This window comes from Hyla sarda, chromosome 11 (genome assembly GCF_029499605.1).
Source record: "Hyla sarda isolate aHylSar1 chromosome 11, aHylSar1.hap1, whole genome shotgun sequence".
Taxonomy (NCBI): domain Eukaryota; kingdom Metazoa; phylum Chordata; class Amphibia; order Anura; family Hylidae; genus Hyla; species Hyla sarda.
The window spans coordinates 95015503-95033702 of NC_079199.1; the positions used below are offsets into that span (position 1 = coordinate 95015503).

General features: G+C 42.3%; 1 protein-coding gene across 27 annotated transcripts in view; it reads left to right on the top strand.

Annotated features, from left to right (window-relative positions):
- GPHN (gephyrin) overlaps positions 1–18200 on the top strand; it is a 314240-nt gene that overhangs the window by 154155 nt on the left and 141885 nt on the right. For 19 of the 27 annotated variants that reach the window (XM_056546198.1, XM_056546189.1, XM_056546185.1 and 16 more), the window contains exons 7-8: positions 4937–5209; positions 16122–16217. In XM_056546198.1, coding sequence (XP_056402173.1) covers positions 4937–5209; positions 16122–16217 — 369 coding nt within the window. The remainder of the gene's footprint in view (positions 1–4936; positions 5210–16121; positions 16218–18200) is intronic. The other 8 variants (XM_056546200.1, XM_056546207.1, XM_056546211.1 and 5 more) reach the window with 1 other exon arrangement.

Below are 18200 nucleotides of genomic sequence, written 5' to 3' on the forward strand. Positions count from 1 at the left end.
ACTCCCGCTACGTGCACAACCAAAGCCAGAGCGTCATGCAGGAGTCCGAGGGAGATCACAGCGATTGGAGTACCGCTTTGTTTTTTAATACAAAACTAAAAGCCGAAATACCCACATACAAGCAGCACCTAAAGTCGATGACCATAAAGACCTTGCAAAGCATCTTAAAGGGGTACTCCCCTGGAAAACATTTTTTTTTATCAACTGGTATCAGAAAGTTAAACAGATTAGTAAATTACTACTATTTAAAAATTTTTATCGTTACAGTACTTATCAGTTGCTGTATGGTCTTTCTGTCCTTTCTTATAGGAACTGTCCAGAGTACAAGCAAATCCCCATAGCAAACCTCTCCTGTTCTTAAAATGGACAGAGGTTTCAGCAGAGAGCACTGTGGTCAGACTAGAAAGGAAATTCAAAAAGAAAAGACCTTCCTCTGAAGCATATAGCAGCTGATAAGTACAGGAAAGATTAAGATTTTTTTATAGAAGTAATTTACGAATTTGTTTAACTTTCTGGGACCAGTTGATTTAAAAAAAAAAAATGTTTTCCAGGGGAGTACCCCTTTAATGATTAACGTCTGCATTTCACAATGTCCCCCCAAAAATATGCAAAGTATTTGCATCCAGGTATGAATAATAGAGCCTAATATTTAGAATTATGTCCGTTTGCTCAATTACTTTTGAGTCTGTGAAATTGAATCAAGCATGTAAAAAAAATTGGCTGTGATTCCTGATCGGTTTATATTGTCTCTATGGTAAAAAACAAATAAGGCACAAAAAGACTACAGAAGGGACATTTACAACAGAAAACACCATTTAAAAACCTAGCTAAGGACATCAAGATTCATTCAATTTTTCTTTGATTCCTCACCTATTTCCCCTACAGCTTACATATCTGAAATGAAAGCTGTGACGTTCGCGGCCTCATTGTTTCCTGTGGGCTAAAGTACAAATGAAGTCTTGATAACCAATAAATCATCTCTCAGTAACTCGGAATGTCTAATTTTGCCCGTAGTGCGCGTCCCGCTAATTACAGTTTTCAAAGCATTTCTTGTGCCTTTAAAAAAAAAAAAAAGGGTTTTAGTGCTACAAGATTTTTTATGCAAACAACCCTTCTTGTGGTGAAACGTTAGCGCTTCACTTTTCTTAATTAATTTCTATTGTACATTACTGTGCCTAGGGTTAAACATTACCTTTCAAACTACGAAGCTAGAATAATTGCAAATAGGCTACTGAAGGCAGTGTGATATGTAAAATATCGCTTTGTTCATCTGGGGATGCCAGTAGGATTTATGTTACTTTCAGGAAAGCCAGAAATCAATAGCCAACCTTCCCTCCCAGTTTTCAGCATCGTAATGGCCATGGTCAGGATAAAATTACGTTTCCAATAGACAAAGCTTCTTTCCTCGTTAAGGGCCCTATTTAGAAGGGGCGAACCATGCCTTGAATTAGTGCTGATCCGGTAGATTAGTTCTCTTTTAAAGGGGTATTTCGGCTTTATACAACTTATCCCATATCCAAAGGATAGGGGATAAGATGTATGATCGCAGGGGTCCCGCCGCTGGGGACCCCCCAATCTCAGTGCAGCCTCTGGCATTCTGTGCTGGGCACTGGCTCCAAAACGGGGATGTGATGTCAAGACCACGCCCCCTAGTGACGTCACGCCACGCCCCCTCCATTCATGTCATAGACATGAATGGAGGGGGCTTGGCATGACATCTCTACGGGGCGTGACCGTGACCTCACGTCCCCGTCTCAGAAGCAGCCAGCTGTGGGACCCCTGTGATCATACATCTTATCCCCTATCCTTTACGATGTATAAAGCCGGAATAGCCCTTTAAGGAGCAAAGGCATTAAAACAACTACTGGATTGTTTTTGCAGCTTTCACATCCCCTCTAGATACAGGTGTTGTGCAGCCAACTAATGATTCTTAGGCCTGCGTAAATTATCTGACCAGACAAACCAGAGTTTTCTCCTTTTATCTGTGCCCTTCTTCACAGGTCAGTTATTGGAAACAAACATTCCCGCAAACATTGATTTGGCCAGTATTCAGCTGGTATAAAAGGTGGGCAATATGCTCGCAAATAGAAAGCCCCGATTAACGTAGCTCCATTGACTAGCCTGCCATTCATTTCCTCTGTATTATCAGGCCAGAGTAGAAGTCTTCAGCTCTTCACTCTTAAAAAGGTTCTGAGTGGGGAACTTTGATTTAGGGAGGATACCATTTTTTTTCCTCTCTTTTTTTATTTTAATTTTTTTTAAACACCAATGCTATTTATATTATTGGATTATACTGGATTCAAAACAAATAAGAATTATAAATGATGGACTAATACAACTTCTTCTTGTCTGGTTCACTTCTGGCTTTGGCTAAAAAAACAAACTGCATTGTTGTGTTTTTCCAAAAAAGCTTTGTGTGAAACCAGCGCCCCGCACGAAGTGGTGTGTAGTGCGGTAATAACTCAATTATGGATTATGGTCATAAAAATTATTAATTATGAAAAATTAAACATTATGAAATTTATAATAAAAAAAATATCAAAATTATGACCTGGTGAATTGTAGACAAAGCTAATCAATACAATTCACATCTGAGTCCGACTATTTCCTCAGATATCAACAAGTTCTTTTTATGACGGGATGACATTAACGCTTAAGGATGTAGTTTTGCAATTTACAATAATACACAGGTATTATAAAGTATGCAGATTTATTGGTTATAAGATTATGAACATAAATGAGTAATAAACACAATGATATATGCAAATGAATATCAATTAGATATTAGTAAACAGTACAAGATTAATTGACTACATTTAGTAGTAGAACAATACATGTGTGTAGTAAGTAACTTGTTAAATAAACAAAAGCTCCTAGGTTAGAATATCATAGAAGAAAAAGGTTACATATCACTCTATTCAGAGGAACCTCATGATATTAAGGTGGGCAATATCTAATCATTAGATATCAATATGGAATGCTAAATTTACTCCCCGCCCCCTTCTAACCAACTACAAATCACATGACTCCAAGAATGGGGAAATCCATATAAGATATAAATATGGAAGAATTATGATATACTCCCCCCCCCCCATTCTGGACTATTTTCTATACATGACTTTGGTAAGACATTAAAACTGATAGCAGAGATATATGATCTTGCTCTATATTTTAGGAGGAAGAACTTGAAACAAGTTTCCTGTGTGGGAAATATATTTATAACACTTAGCTTGGCGAGTAGGAATTCTATCAATATCTAAGCAATTATTTAATGCTTTGATAGATTATGAGTTTTGATTCTTCTGCAGGTAATATGAAGTCTCATAATATCCTAAAACTATAATCTCAATTAATTTATTCACCAATCTAAATGGTATAATTCCATCCACATTATCCCAATTAGTCTTAATTCAATGGAATACCATTTTTGTGTCTCTTACCAAAACTTTGTAAGAACCTTACTTCTGCTCTGAGGAACACTGAACGGTCCATCTCATCGTCAAGGACAGCCATTGGGTCGGTACCATGTAATCAGTCCTGCATCTGGGATCTCAGTGGAAGATCTCTTTGTCTATCCTTTTCAGCCTATAGTCTACAGTTCAGACTACAGCTCACAGTACAGAGTTCAGTTCAGACTTTAGTGTCCCCAACATCTGGTTTACCAGACTTTTGAATTAGTTAGACACAACCTCCTAAATTGGAATTCCCCAATGAATGTAGGCTGGGCGTGTACATATGGTAATGATTATGACATCACTATACTACCCAGAATGCATTGAGCACATCACCCATAATGCCTTTCCTGTGGTGTAATGTCACCTACCCATCCACTAGGGGTTGCTATTGCATAAGCAATTAGCATCATTACCACTAAGGGTTAACTTGTCAATATTTGGTCTTAAACCAACATTCCACACTTTGACGAATGGAACAATAATTAACAAACAGGGATTACTTTTGACATCTATAAGTAATCAAACCCTGGATTCTCATAGACATAGAGTCTCCAATTAGACAGATAAATTTATTGGAGATAAGAGTTTGATGTAGGTCTCTTTCACACATGTAAATCTCCCTTTTTGTCCAGTCTTGGTAATTGATTGTTCGTCTAGAGAGTGTAACCAGACCCCTTATCAGTCTCTTATCCAAACACAATAAATAAGTATGGTAAACATCGAAGTATTCTACTCCCCGGCTGGCATCTATACAGAGAAGGACTTTAGAATTATTGTGGTCTTATTTAGAACATACACAAAATGGCCGACATCATTCTCTTATGCTATGAGACATATTAAACATAGTGATAATTTTTTTTGGGGTGTAATTAGCACGATAGGTGTTAGACACCCCCTCCATGTATTTCTATAGAGCTGGAGATACATGAGTACAGTGCTTGGCTCTCCCATAGAAACTCATGGAGGGCGCCTGCCGGCCCCAGTCCAGACGGGGAGCCCGACATAAGATCGCAGGGGGTCTAGCCTTATTTATTCATTAAGATTTTTAAAAAAAAGTCAATTTGTAATGGAGGGGCTAAAACTATCATGACCCATACCTAACAGAATAAAGTTGGCTGACAGAAGCAACTTTGTGGCTCTGTTTGTTACTGCCATTTAGCTTCACAGAGATGACACGGTGAAGGCCTTAGACAGGCCTTGAATGCCAATAAGGGGGGGGGGGGGGGTAATTTTAGAGTCCATCTAAAACATCAAGATGTTTTTAGTTGTATTGCTTTAGGTAGTGTTACATGGTGTCCGAAGTTTGGTACTTTTAAACTTCAGTGGGTTTGGGTACAGTAATATGCGCCTTCTTTACTACCTGTCAGACGGCATAGTGTAGGTGAGTGAATTACTTCAGTAGAGTATGTTAGGTCATAAAGTCAGAGGTGAAGCTTTTGTAACTTTTTGTGATTGTTTTCTCCCCTCCCTTCTTGGCACAGGAATGCTTTCAGTTTATACTGCCAGCCCTACCTCACGCTATAGACCTTTTGAGGGACGCCATTGTAAAAGTAAAAGAAGTTCATGATGAGTTGGAAGATTTGCCCTCTCCGCCACCTCCACTGTCTCCTCCACCAACGACAAGTCCTCACAAACAGACAGAAGACAAAGGGGTGCAGTGTGAGGAAGAGGAGGAAGAGAAAAAAGACAGCGGTGTTGCATCAACAGAAGATAGTTCATCTTCACACATAACACCAGCAACAATTGCATCAAAGGTGAGTTGGCCCACATACCACATTTCTACTTTTCTGTACATTTTTGTTTTTAAAAATTCTCTTTGAAATAAAACCTAAGTCTGATCAGTGAGGTTCAGTTATAATGCTGATCATATCATTTTAATGGAGGAACACCACACATGGGCACCACTTCACTGATGGTTAGGATTAGGACCAGCATCGTTGACAGTAGAGTAAAATGAGCTTGATGATTCACAGACCTGGTTTCTTGACAACCTCCAGTATCGATCCTCTTATTTGGGTTGTGCTGCAGCTAAATATTTCTTGCCAAAAACAAGAGCAGGTTCCATCAAAGGAACAGAGATCAGTGTATGTTCTGTAATGGATTTACTCCCCCTTTTGTCAAAAACATTCTTTTTTTTTTTTACATGAACTAAGAAGACACTTGTGTATATGTTCATAGCTATAGATATTACTGTATATAGTAAGATCATTGCTGGAGCCCAAACTTATAATTCATCATAATCCTTAGATCTTTGTTCTCTAGAGGTATATGGTGACAACTAAATCCCTGCACCCACTAGAGTAGTGTTTGGCTTGTCCAGTCTGCCATGAATGAGTAATAAGGAATGGCGGCTTTTCACAAAGGTTCCTACAGATATAAGCAAATGTCTCACATTATAGATAAAAAAAAAAAGAACAGATAGAGACACAAAGATCCTCATTAATGCTTAATGGGGTACTCAGGCCCCAAGACATCTTATCCTCTATCCAAAGGATAGGAGATAAGATGTATGATCGCGGGGGTCCCTCCGCTGGGGACACCCGCAATCTAGCATGCAGCACCCACCTGTAAATACTGCCGGAAGCACTGGAGGCTCTCAGTCATATGCCTCCCAACCATGGGGACGGAGTAGCGTGACGTCACGACTCCGCCCCTGTGTGACGTCACGCCCCACCCCCTCAATGCAAGTCTATGGGAGGGGGCGTGACGCCCGTCACGCCTCCTCCCATAGACTTGCATTGAGGGGGCAGGGCGTGACGTCACACGGTGGCAGTCGTGACGTCACGATACTCCGTCCCCGTGCTCGAGAGGCATAAGACTGAGAGCCTACAGCGCTTCCGGCTGTACTTACATGTGGGTGCAGCGGCGGAATCCCCGCGATCAGACATATTATCCCCTATCCTTTGGATAGGGAATAAGATGTCTTGGGGCTGGAGTACCCCTTTAAACCTTTTATATTCTCCCATTGGTTTGGATCTTTTTATGGACCTTCATGAAATTTTTGCGCCAATCTTAGAAATAATTGAAACACAATACATTTTTGTAAAGTTAGTAACTTTGTGATATAAGAATGGAGAAGTCATCATGACGCTGTCTGCCTTTTTCTTCATCTTTATTTCCATTGTGTGTTGTTAGATTTTAGGCTTCTAATATGCATTGCTGTAACAGATTCATGATCAGATCTCCTTGTTGCTGGGGACTTGTCTTCTTGTATGATTCTGCTGATGTGGTCAGGACTAGAGGTGGCAGCACTAGTGCCAAGCAGACCACAGCAGAGAAAGATAAAGATCATTTATAGGTTAATGATGCCATCAAATCCATGTTCATTGATCAAATAATTAACACTAGGGACATTTGGGTCAGAAACCGCAGTGTCTGGTCTAGTTGACTTTTCTTCACCTCAACTACCCACAGCACTCCACTTTCCTAAATAGTGAAATACTATCACCTCTGTTGTCCTAAATGTACATACAGTCCCACACCCTCCAACCCATTCACAAGACCAAGACAAGTATTTAATAAGCAACCAAGCGTCATATACTTATTACTCCACTTTTGCTCATGGGCTGTGCTTAGTACTGCAGTTAATCCCCCCCACCCCTTTTTTTTTTTTTTTTAGACCTACAATAGGTAAACTTTATGCGGTTGGCATGGAACAGAAATATTACTCAGTGTAAACCCTGATTTGTTTCTGTCAATTATAAAAATATTTTTATGAGCACGTCAGCAATACTAGTCATATAAGAATCCTTGGACCAATTGCATATCATTCATCTTTTGGTCATCAGTTGATCGTCTTTAAAAGACTCCAATTTGGCCCTCGTCTTTTTATTTTCACAGGCCAGTTATCAATGGAGGTTTGTGCCAAAAAAAATGTCTACGTAAAAGATGTGATAAGCCAGGAACTTTGCATTTGCTGGTTTGTCTGCTGATCACTGTGATGTTTACATAGGATGGTGAACCGGAATGGGCTGATAATCATACCTGTACACTACTGTAGATGTATTGTAGGGGAGAAGGGAGTTACCTATGCACTAAGTTTACAATGGGCCATTTGAGCAAAAAGGGAAGAAACTGCAGCAGCACAGCAAGGAAGAGGTTACACTAAGCATGGAACCGCTGATAATGGTAATGTTTGTGACAAGCCTGCAGAGTAAAGGGAGGGTGAGATTAAAATCAAGAGGCATTACTATGTGCATACAGCTGTATGTACACTTGTATTTACTCAAGGGGCAATGTCCAGAACTTTATAGCTGATGAGAGGGAAGTTGTGATATTACCTTCAGGTGCAGCGTGGATCTTCTGAATAAAGCAGACAGACTCACAGATTGCCAGTGCACATCCCAGGCTTTTTTTTTCTCTCCCTCCTACACAAGGAACCATCTTAGCTCCAACCTCACTTCCTGTTTCCTGTCCTGGTCTCTTGTTACTAGAGACAGACTGAGCCTAACAACAGACAGTGTACAGCTGATTGCAGGGAATATAAACATCTAGGGGGAGATTTATTTAAACCTGTCCAGAGTAAAAGTTGCTGAGTTTCTCATAGCAACCAATCAGATCGCTTCTTTCATTTTCCATAGGCCTTTTCAAAAATGAAAGAAGTGATCTGATTGGTTGCTATGGTAACCTTTCCTCTGGAAAAGTTTTGATAAATCTCCCCCCTAGTGACTGAGACTTTAGTTTTTTTTTCTGGGGTAAAGAGTCACTATTGGTAAATGAAATGATTTACAGGTATGTTGAACATTGAACAGGAAAAAAAAGAACCTTTGTAGGGTTCTGTCATTCTTAAAAAATAAAATAAAAAATAAAAAAGTGTCAAACTAACAAAATACCTATACGGCATATACCTCACTACTTCAATATCTTCCTTTTATTGTTGTCCTATATTTTTGAACATAATATTAACCTGTTAAGGACCCAGGGCGTACCTGTACGCCCTGAGTCCGCTCCCGATCTATAACGCGGGTCGGACCTGTGGCTAATAGTGCGCGGCATTGATCGCGCTGCCACGCGCTATTAATGAAAGTGAAACCATGCCGGTTAGCTCAGGGAGCTGTTCGGGATAGCCGCGGTGAAATCTCGGCATCCCGAACAGCTTACAGGACAGCTGGAGGGTCCCTACCTGCCTCCTCGCTGTCCGATCGCCGAATGACTGCTCAGTGCCTGAGATCCAGGCATGAGCAGTCAAGCAGAATCATCGATCAGTGGTTTCCTATGAGAAACCAGTAATCAATGTGAAAGATCAGTGTGTGCAGTGTTATAGGTCCCTATGGGATAACAATGATCAGTGTGTGCAGTGTTATAGGTCCCTATGGGAGCTATAACACTGCAAAAAAAAAAAAGTGGAAAAAAAAAGTGAATAAAGATCATTTAACCCCTTCCCTATTAAAAGTTTGAATCATCCCCCCTTTTCCCATTTAAAAAAAAAAACTGTAAATAAAAATAAGCATATGTGGTATCGTCGCGTGTGGAAATGTCCGAATTATAAAAATATATCATTAATTAAAACCGCAGGGTCAATGGCGTGCGCGCAAAAAAATTCCAAAGTCCAAAATACTGCATTTTTGGTCACTTTTTATATCGTGAAAAAATGAATAAGTCCTATCAATGCAAAAATGGTACCGCTAAAAACTTCAGATCACAGATTTTTTCAATTTTGTCTCACATTGATTTTTTTTCCCATTTCGCCGTAGATTTTTGGGTAAAATGACTGACGTCATTACAAAGTAGGATTGGTGGCGCAAGAAATAAGCAATCATATGGATTTTTAGGTGAAAGATTGAAAGAGTTATGATTTTTTAAAGATAAGGAGGAAAAAACGAAAATGGAAAAACCCCGGGTCCTTAAGGGGTTAAAATATTAGAAAAACGGTTTTAAGAAAGTCCATTTAAAATTTAAATAGTTGGGTGTATTTTGCCTTTCTTATAGAGCTTTAGTGTTAAGATTTCGATCTTTCTACTATCTGGACTCCCATGATAAGAGGAGTATTAACACCTCAGACGTCTCCTTCACACGGGGTGGGTATAATCTGAACGCTATAATTCCACTATAATCACACAGTTATATAATGTGTGGCCTGGCTGGGTTGGTATATAGTGTATTTCACAATAGCTCAGTAGGGGTCATTGCTGATTCCTTTCAGTAGATCATCACATTGCATAGTCTAGTGAGGACGGGATCAGTTTCTTCCAAATCCACATAACGCTATGTAGGTCAACAACATGCAAATGTTCATATAGTTGATAAATGCTTGCGAAGATAAAATGTAATGGAGATGAATTTATAATGATTCATAACATTAAACCTGGTTTCTGATCTTGAAAACAGAGTTAACCCCCTAAATACCCGGCCTTCTGGTTAAACACCTTTAACTTTCTTACTTGTTTGGGCTATTAAATTGGAATTTTGCAAAAAAATAATCCTTTTCTGTAGTATTTGTTTTGTGGGCTTTTTTTATTTTATTATTTTAATGTTTGGAAATATGTAATTACCATAGGCTAAGAATTCTGACATTGGTTGGCAGAGGGTGTGGGGTCATTAGGTTTTGGATGTTTCCTTTACATCCAAATAATAAAACAGGACAAATTTTTTGTTATTATCAATGTTTCTACCAGTCTGTGGGCAATGTACTTCATTGCTTCCTAACTCTGTGTGGTCTTTAATATGGCTACCTGACTGTTCCTGGTCTATAACATGGCTGCTTGACAAGGTGGTTGTTAACATGACTACCTGTCATGTATAACATGGCTGCCTGTCTGTAAGTGTTGCAGGGGTGTGGAAAATTACAAAAAAACTACTTGTCCAAGGGACTAAAACAGAGCAGAATCTACTTGTCCCTCATAAAAAATCCACCTGTCCTGGTACAAAATAATTTTAAGCCAGATAGTATGTAGATAAGGTCTTTTATCAATAAAAACTTGATAGGCAGACCAGTATGTCCCCCCGTTAGGTGTATAGGGTCCCTGTAAGTCCGCCCCATTAATAGAATACTGCAGTGCAAAATAACTTATCCTGTCCGCTGGGAAACCCTTCCCCGATCTTTTGTAAGGGGCCCCGGCAGAAATGGGGGCTTGTCCGCATGACGCAGCGACTGACACGCCCCCCCCCCCCCCCCATCCCCCCCAATTATCCCATAGATACATGGAGGGGGCATTTCAGCAGCCGCGTCATGCAGGGACGGAACATTCCCTTCATGCCGTCTGCTGGGGCCTTATAGAAGAGATGGGGGGGGGGGGGGGGGTTGTCAAAGCGGTCAGACCTCTGCGATCACTTATGGGGATAAGTTATTTTGCACTAAAGTATTCCTTTAAGTAGGTAGTCCCCCTTCAGGTAGGTATGTCCCTTTTATTAGGTAGTGATCAAGTAGGGCCCCCTGCGCCATTATGTTACCCCCCCCCCCCTCTGATGCTACCTGTGTCAATATATTCCCCCCCCCTCTGTTGCCCCCTGTCATTATATTCCCCCCCCCCTGATGCTCCCTGTGTCATTATATTGCCCCCTGTGTCATTATATTCCCCCCCCTCTGATGCTCCCTGTGTCATTATATTCCCCCCCGATGCCCCCTGTGTCATTATATCCCCCCCTCTGATGCTCCTTGTGTCATCATATTCCCCCCCCTCTGATGCCCCCTGTGTCATTATATTTCCCCTCCTCTGATGCTCCCTGTGTCATTATATTCCCCCCTTCTGATGCTCCCTGTGTCATTATATTCCCCCCCCTCTGATGCCCCCTGTTTCATTATATTCCCCCCTCTGATGCCCTGTTTCATTATATTCCCCCCCTGATGCCCTCTGTGTCATTATATTCCCCCCTGATGCCCCCTGTGTCATTATATTCCCCCCCCCCCCGATGCCCCCTGCACCATTATATCCCCCCCTCCCCTGATGCTCCCTGTGTCATTATATTCCCCCCCCCTGATGCCCCCTGTGCCATTATATTCCCCCCCCTCTGATGCCCCCTGCATCATTATAATCCCCCCTCCCCTCTGATGCCCCCTGCGTCATTATATTTCAGCCCAACCCCCTCTCCTGTACCACATTATTTACTAAACCTCTTCTCCGATCCCCTGCTACCTGTCCGCCCCCATTTTCGCTCCGGCAGGCTCACAGGCTCGGCGGTCACTGTTGATACTGGACCGCATCCTTGGTCCGGACGGAGGGGCGCGCGATGAATGACACCGGGATGCTGTCGTCCTGCGCGGCTCGCTATAGGCTGCAGCGCACAGCTGCAGTCTATAGGAGTTTAGTTACAGGGCAAAACTGATTGCCCCGTTATATGTGAATTCTTTAGGCATTTATCCCTGCTTGCCCAAAGCAGGGCTAAATGGCTGAAGAATTCACCTGCCCAGCGCCTGGAACTGCATGTCCCGGGCGTCGGGCGATACAATTTCCACATCCCTGTGGTGTATTACATGGCTGCATGTCTATGGGTGATAAATAACATGATTGCCTGTTGAAAGGTGATGTGTAACATGGCTGACAACCTTTAAGTGATGTGTAACGTGGCTAATAGTCTCAAGGTGATGTATTACATAGCTACTGGGCTCAAGTTCATGTCTGTCTGTAGGTGATGTTTAACATAGCTGCCTGCCTGTACGTGATGTATAACATAGCTGCCTGCCTGTAGGAGATGTATAACATATCTGCCTGTCTGTAAATGATGTATAACATAGCTGCCTGTCTGTAGGTGATGTATAACATAGCTGCCTGCCTGTCTGTAGGTGAGGTATAATATTGCTGCAATTCTTTAGAGGATGTATAACATGGCTGCCGGTCTGTAGGTGATATATAACATAGCTGCCTGTCTATAGGTGATGTATAACATAGCTGCCTGTCTGTAGGTGATGTATAACATAGCTGCCTGTCTGTAGGTGATGTATAACATAGCTGCCTGTCTGTAGGTGAGGTATAGCAAAGCTGCAATTCTTTAGAGGATGTATAACATGGCTGTCGGTTACTAGTTGATGTATAACATGGCTGCCAGTCTCTAGGTGATGTATAATATTATACACTATAACATGGAATTACACATACTTTTCTTGCTCGTGGTAAATATCCACCATTTATTTTATTCATGTCTAAAGGTATTTACTAATTTAATTTAAAAAAAAAACAGTTTTAGAAATTGTAGCACTTGTTCTTTTTTTATTAACACAATTCTAAATCCCCTGCTTGAGAGCTAAATGACAAAATTCTTGCTGCTAGCAGCAGCCACTAGGGGGCAACTTACAGCATAATACTGAGGGTAGGTAACCTTTCCTGCTGAAATAATAGTGATTTATTGGAAACAGGAGGAGGAACAGCACCTGGCTGGGTAAAAATGCTCTATGATGGGCACAGCAGAGGTATATTAGGTTGTCCTCACCCAGTCAGGCTGTGCTGTTGGAGTCCTAAAGGGGTACTCCACTGAATTATTTTATTTTTTCATTCTGCCTAGCTGCAAAAATAAAAATAACAAACTTTAACTCACCTTCCATTGCTCCCCTAATGTGCCGATATCGCTTCCTTGTCCTTTGGGTCCTGGTCTTCCTCATTCTGGGGCCCGACACATCACACTACGCTAAGCTTATCACCGGCTGCAGCGATGTCCTGTCTCGGCTGATACTAAGCTGAGCGCCCGTGTCATGTAACAGGCCCACGCCTTGTCTTCTTCCTGGTACCCAGACCCATTAAATTACACTACTGCTCAACGTATCACCGTCCGAGGCAGGACATCACTACGCCCGGCAATAAGATCGGCGCATTGTGACGTGTCGGACCCCGAAATGCGAAAGAACAGCGATATCGGCACACTTTTTGCGATATCGTGCACTCCCATAAGTAGGTTTGAAGTATATGTTTTCCCCCCAGGCTAAGCACATAAAAAAAAGAAAAATCCAACTCTGAATTACCCTTTTATATTTACGTCTGTGGCCGACTCCCCATCTGTGAAGCGCTCTCAGAAGCTGAGCGCGCTTCGTATCTGCGGGGTCCCGATTGCTATCAGCAACCAGGATCTGCGGCTAATACTGGACATCGCCGATCGGGTATTGATCAAAGTTGATCGCGGCGTCTAAAATGGGAGAATACACTGCTGGTTAGCTCAGCGGAGCTGTTCGGTACCGCCGCGGTGGAATCGCGGCATCCCGAACAGCTGAGAGGACAGCGGACAATCAAGCGCAGAAAACACTGATGAATGCATTCCTATGGCAATGCATTGAACATTGCCTGCAATCAGTATATGCAATGTTAAAGCCCCTAGAGGGGGCTAGAACACTGCATAGGAAAAGTTATTAAATGTGATTTAACCCCTTCCCTAATAAAAATCAGAATCACCCCCCCTTTCCCTATTAAAAAAAACTGGCGGGGCGGTTGCGGTGCGGCGGGCCGGGGGGGCGGTGGCGGTGATAGGTCTCAGGACCCCCGGACAGGCAGGGGGAGAGAAGAGGGTGGCGGCGGCGGTCTATGGCACCGCAAAAGCCACTGCAGTGCATTGATTTAAAGCGCCCGCTTTAAATCAATGATCTGCAGCGGTGTCGCGGGGGGATAAATAGCCGATAACTTATACCGGAATATCGGTATAAGTTATCGGCTGTCGGCCCTAACCTACACCAAATATCGGTATCGTCCCTAAAAAAACGTTATCGGTCGATCCCTACTCTTTTTCGTTTGCTGGATAACCCATTTTATCTTGGGATAACGCTTTAATACACTTACAAGGGTCAATGTATTAAGGCACAAAGCTTAAAAAAAAATACTAATATATAAAAAATAAAATATGTGTATATATACATACACTCACAACCATAGTTAATATACAAGCAGTTGTTGTTAATGTACAAGCAGTTCTAGTAATTTTGCCTAAATCCACTTCTTAAAGAAAAAACAAGTCAAAACCAGGAGTAAATCCTAAACAAGTTGAGTAAAAAAATAAAGTCTGTACTGTCTGAGCAGCAAATGTGTTCTTTCCAAGACTATAGCTTCAAAGCAATGTCCGAGCACCAGGTGGCAGTGCAGAGCCCATCCATTTATTTCTTTTATTGTACGGTATAAGTCATCTGGAGGAAGGGCAGGCATTTCACTTCATTTTGCTGTTCTGTGTATCCAATCCAGTAATGGAAAACATTATATTGTGCTCAGTAACAGGAGACTCTAACAGTGATGTTTATTTGATGTGTAAACCCCACAATTCCAACAGCGCAAGTAGCAATAGATGACAAAGGTGCAGATGTCCCCTTACTAAAAGAGAAAAACAATATCACCATATATGTGGGCCTGGCATAAACATATCTTATCCAGATCTAGGAGCCAGCTATAGAAATCTAGGTAATTTGTTCCCTGCGGACAGCCCTACACAGAGGGATAGGAGTGTATTGATATCTTGTGCTGCAGTAATGCCATGAATAGGCAATACATCTTTTGGCAAGTGCCAAGGAGGTGGACACTCTGGTAAGTGCCTCCAGCTTTCTGTAATGAGAGTTTCCCCGCCCCTCCTCTCATCTCTGAGTGACTGTTCTAGTGACCAATCAGGAGGCCATTAGAGAGGTCAGTCACAGCTGAGAGGAGGGACTGGGATAACTATCAATATAGAGAGTTCAGGCTACCTAAGGAGCAGAGCCCGCCTCCTGGGCTCTTTCCCTACCAGTGCCTGGGACATCAAACAACATTTTTCTCAGTGATGCAAGTTGCATGGTCAGCACACTGCTCTCTACCTCTATATAGTTACAGAGACTTCCTGTGTAATCTAATATATCCCAGTCATTTTAGATGTCCTATGTGTGTACATGAGGAGTAGCACTATTTCTGCTTACTTGTGTATGGGATTTTTCATCTCATTTTCCTTGTGCAGACTTCATCTCTAATTTTCAGTTGTCCCTGACCAAGTTGGTGTAGACTAATTACTTTGATGTTTCCATACACTACACACAGAATATAGAATATACCTCTATAGTACACCCTGAAAAGCCGCAGCATGGAGGACATTATAGAGCAGTGCAGATAATTGTAAGCTATGAATTCAGCACTGGGGTGAGATCTTATACTTACTACAAACACTCGTAATCTCTTTGTGTCTCTCTTCCCCTCTCTCTAAGACCTGTATGGACAACATGTAACTAGATCCCTCAGGACAGATTCTAGCAGTTTTTCTAAGCCAATGATAAGTTTTGGAGAGGAGGGGGGGGGAATGAAAGTAGCCTGGTAAGTGATGCAGACCACATAATGTTTACAACCTAAACAACCTCATGGCAGATAAGTTAGACTCCTTTCACATATATCAATTGTCCGGCAGTGTTTCCCTTCCGTGTGTATCGGAGGGAAACTGTTGGTAGAGCTGATCCCATTCATTTGAATCAGACAGTTTACAATCATCCAGCATATCCATTTGAATGCCGCCACCGGCAGGGGAATGCATCTTGCTGCGTTCTTCCTGTCCGACATTCAGAAATAATGGACATCGAATGCTGAACAATTGATGCACATTGTCACTAGTTATATTATCAGTTGTGTTGCGTTTATGCTGGGTTTATGCTTCACATATGTGAACCCAACCATAGACCTGTCATAAAAGTGTAATCTATGGGGGTCCCAGTGATCAGAATGTCACTAAACGTATTGTTTCGTTTTCTGCCTATATTTCTGTGTCCTTTTTTGTGATCACGTACCATATTCATTGTGTGTTGTTCATCAGACCTATCCATCCATCAGACCCTCAAGTCATTCTAAAGTTCACAAGATCCCAGAACACAGTTGTTCCCATCATTCTTCCATCAATGCATCAGAAATGGTAAGCATCAATATCTACATTTACCATGTTTACTGCCTGTGTATTACTGACCACTGTTGTGTTATATAGCATGCAATGGGACACATCTTGATAAAGAAACTAGACTATTCTTGCATCCCACCCTAGATGTTAATGTAAAGCTGGGCATACACATCAGATTAATCACTGCCAAGCCCGCAGATTTCTGCTGGATTTGCTAAGCAACGTGCAGGGGGCCTCCGACATGCTGAATTTTATCTGCCTGATCCTTTGACTCTCTGGGGGCTAAGTTGCTGCCAGAAGAGTATTACAAATACTTGTGTATTGGGTAATTGGGCAAACAAATGTTTGGCTAACATCTAAGATATATGACCAGCTTAAAGGGATATTCCCATCTGTAATGTTTGGAAGCACCATAGAGAATGAATGGAGTGGTGGCCTCCCATGCTTTGTACTCTTCATTTAGGAAAAATTTTTCCTTCATTCTCGTTATTGGTGGGAGGTCCCAGTGGTCGGACCCCCACTTGTAGCTTGGAGATGATAATACCCCTTTTATTTGCTTTAAAGGGGTATTCCAGGCAAAAACATTTTATCCCCTATCCAAAGGATAGGGGATAAGATGTCTGAACGCGGGGGGGCCCACTGCTGAGAACCCCCGCGATCTCCCCCTGAATCTCCAGTTTTGGACAACTCCGGTTTTCCGGGACTGGGGACATGACGTCATGCCACGCCCCCTTCATCCATGTCTATGGGAGGGGGTGTGACGGCTGTCACGCCCCCTCCCATAGATATGGATGAAAGGGGCGTGGCGTCACATCCCCAGTCCCGGAAACCTGGAGGTTTCCCAAACTAGAGACACAGTCCCCGCATAGAATGCGGGTGCTGCAGGGAGATCTCGGGGGGTCTCAGCAGCGGGCCCTCCGCGATCAGACATCTTATCCCCTATCCTTTGGATAGGGGATAAAATGTTTTTGCCCGGAATACCCCTTTAAAGGGGTTCTCTGGTGCTTACACATCTTATCCCCTATCCAAAGGATAGGGGATAAGATGCCTGATCGCGGGAGTCCTGCCGCTGGGGACCTCCGGGATCATGCACGCGGCACCCCGTTTGTAATCAGTCTGATTACCGACGACCACAATGCCGTCGGCGTGTGATGTCACGCCTCCGCCCCCCGTATGACGTCATGCTCCGCCCCTCGATGCAAGCCTACGGGAGGGGGCGTGACAGCAATCACGCCCCCTCCCATAGGCTTGCATTGAGGGGCGGAGCGTGACGTCACACGCCGCCGGCCTTGTGGTCGTCGTTAATCAGACACGGAGCGAACACGCTCCGGGGACTGATTACAAACGGGGTGCCGCGTGCATGATCCTGGGGAAAAAAACAAACCCTTTTTCATGTAAAATAGAAACCACAGACATTTTATGGGATGCCAGGACAGTAGTGTATGGTCTAATGACATGTACATCGCTTATTTAAACACTTAGCCTTTGGAACTTTTATGCTTTATTATTTAAAAATATGGTATCAGAGTTAAAATAATTTGTTCGTTTGACATTGGTAGCAGATAAAGACTTTTTAATGTCCAAATTTTAACAAACTGTTCTACAATTATCGTCATTCATTAATCATTATTAAAGACAAAACAAGTGACTTATTTAAAGCGGTACAGTTGTCACCTTTGACAGCAGTTAAAACCCTTGGCAAAAAGTTACAACACTTCAAGGACAGTCCGTCTGCCAATACTCTCATCGAAGATGTGACACAGAACAATGGCTGAATATTCTATTTCATGACACCCACCTTAAACACGTCAATGAAAATTATCGTTATTGTTCACAGATGGGTTTTTTTCAGGTCATGTTTAGGAGAAATTCTGCAATCACTTGATGTAGAGGAAAAAATTCTGAAGTCTTTTGGTAATTTGCATTTTAACATAAATCCAGGTGTAAAAATTCAAATAAATCTGCAGATAAAGGAGAAAATTCTCTCAGACCATAAAGGGG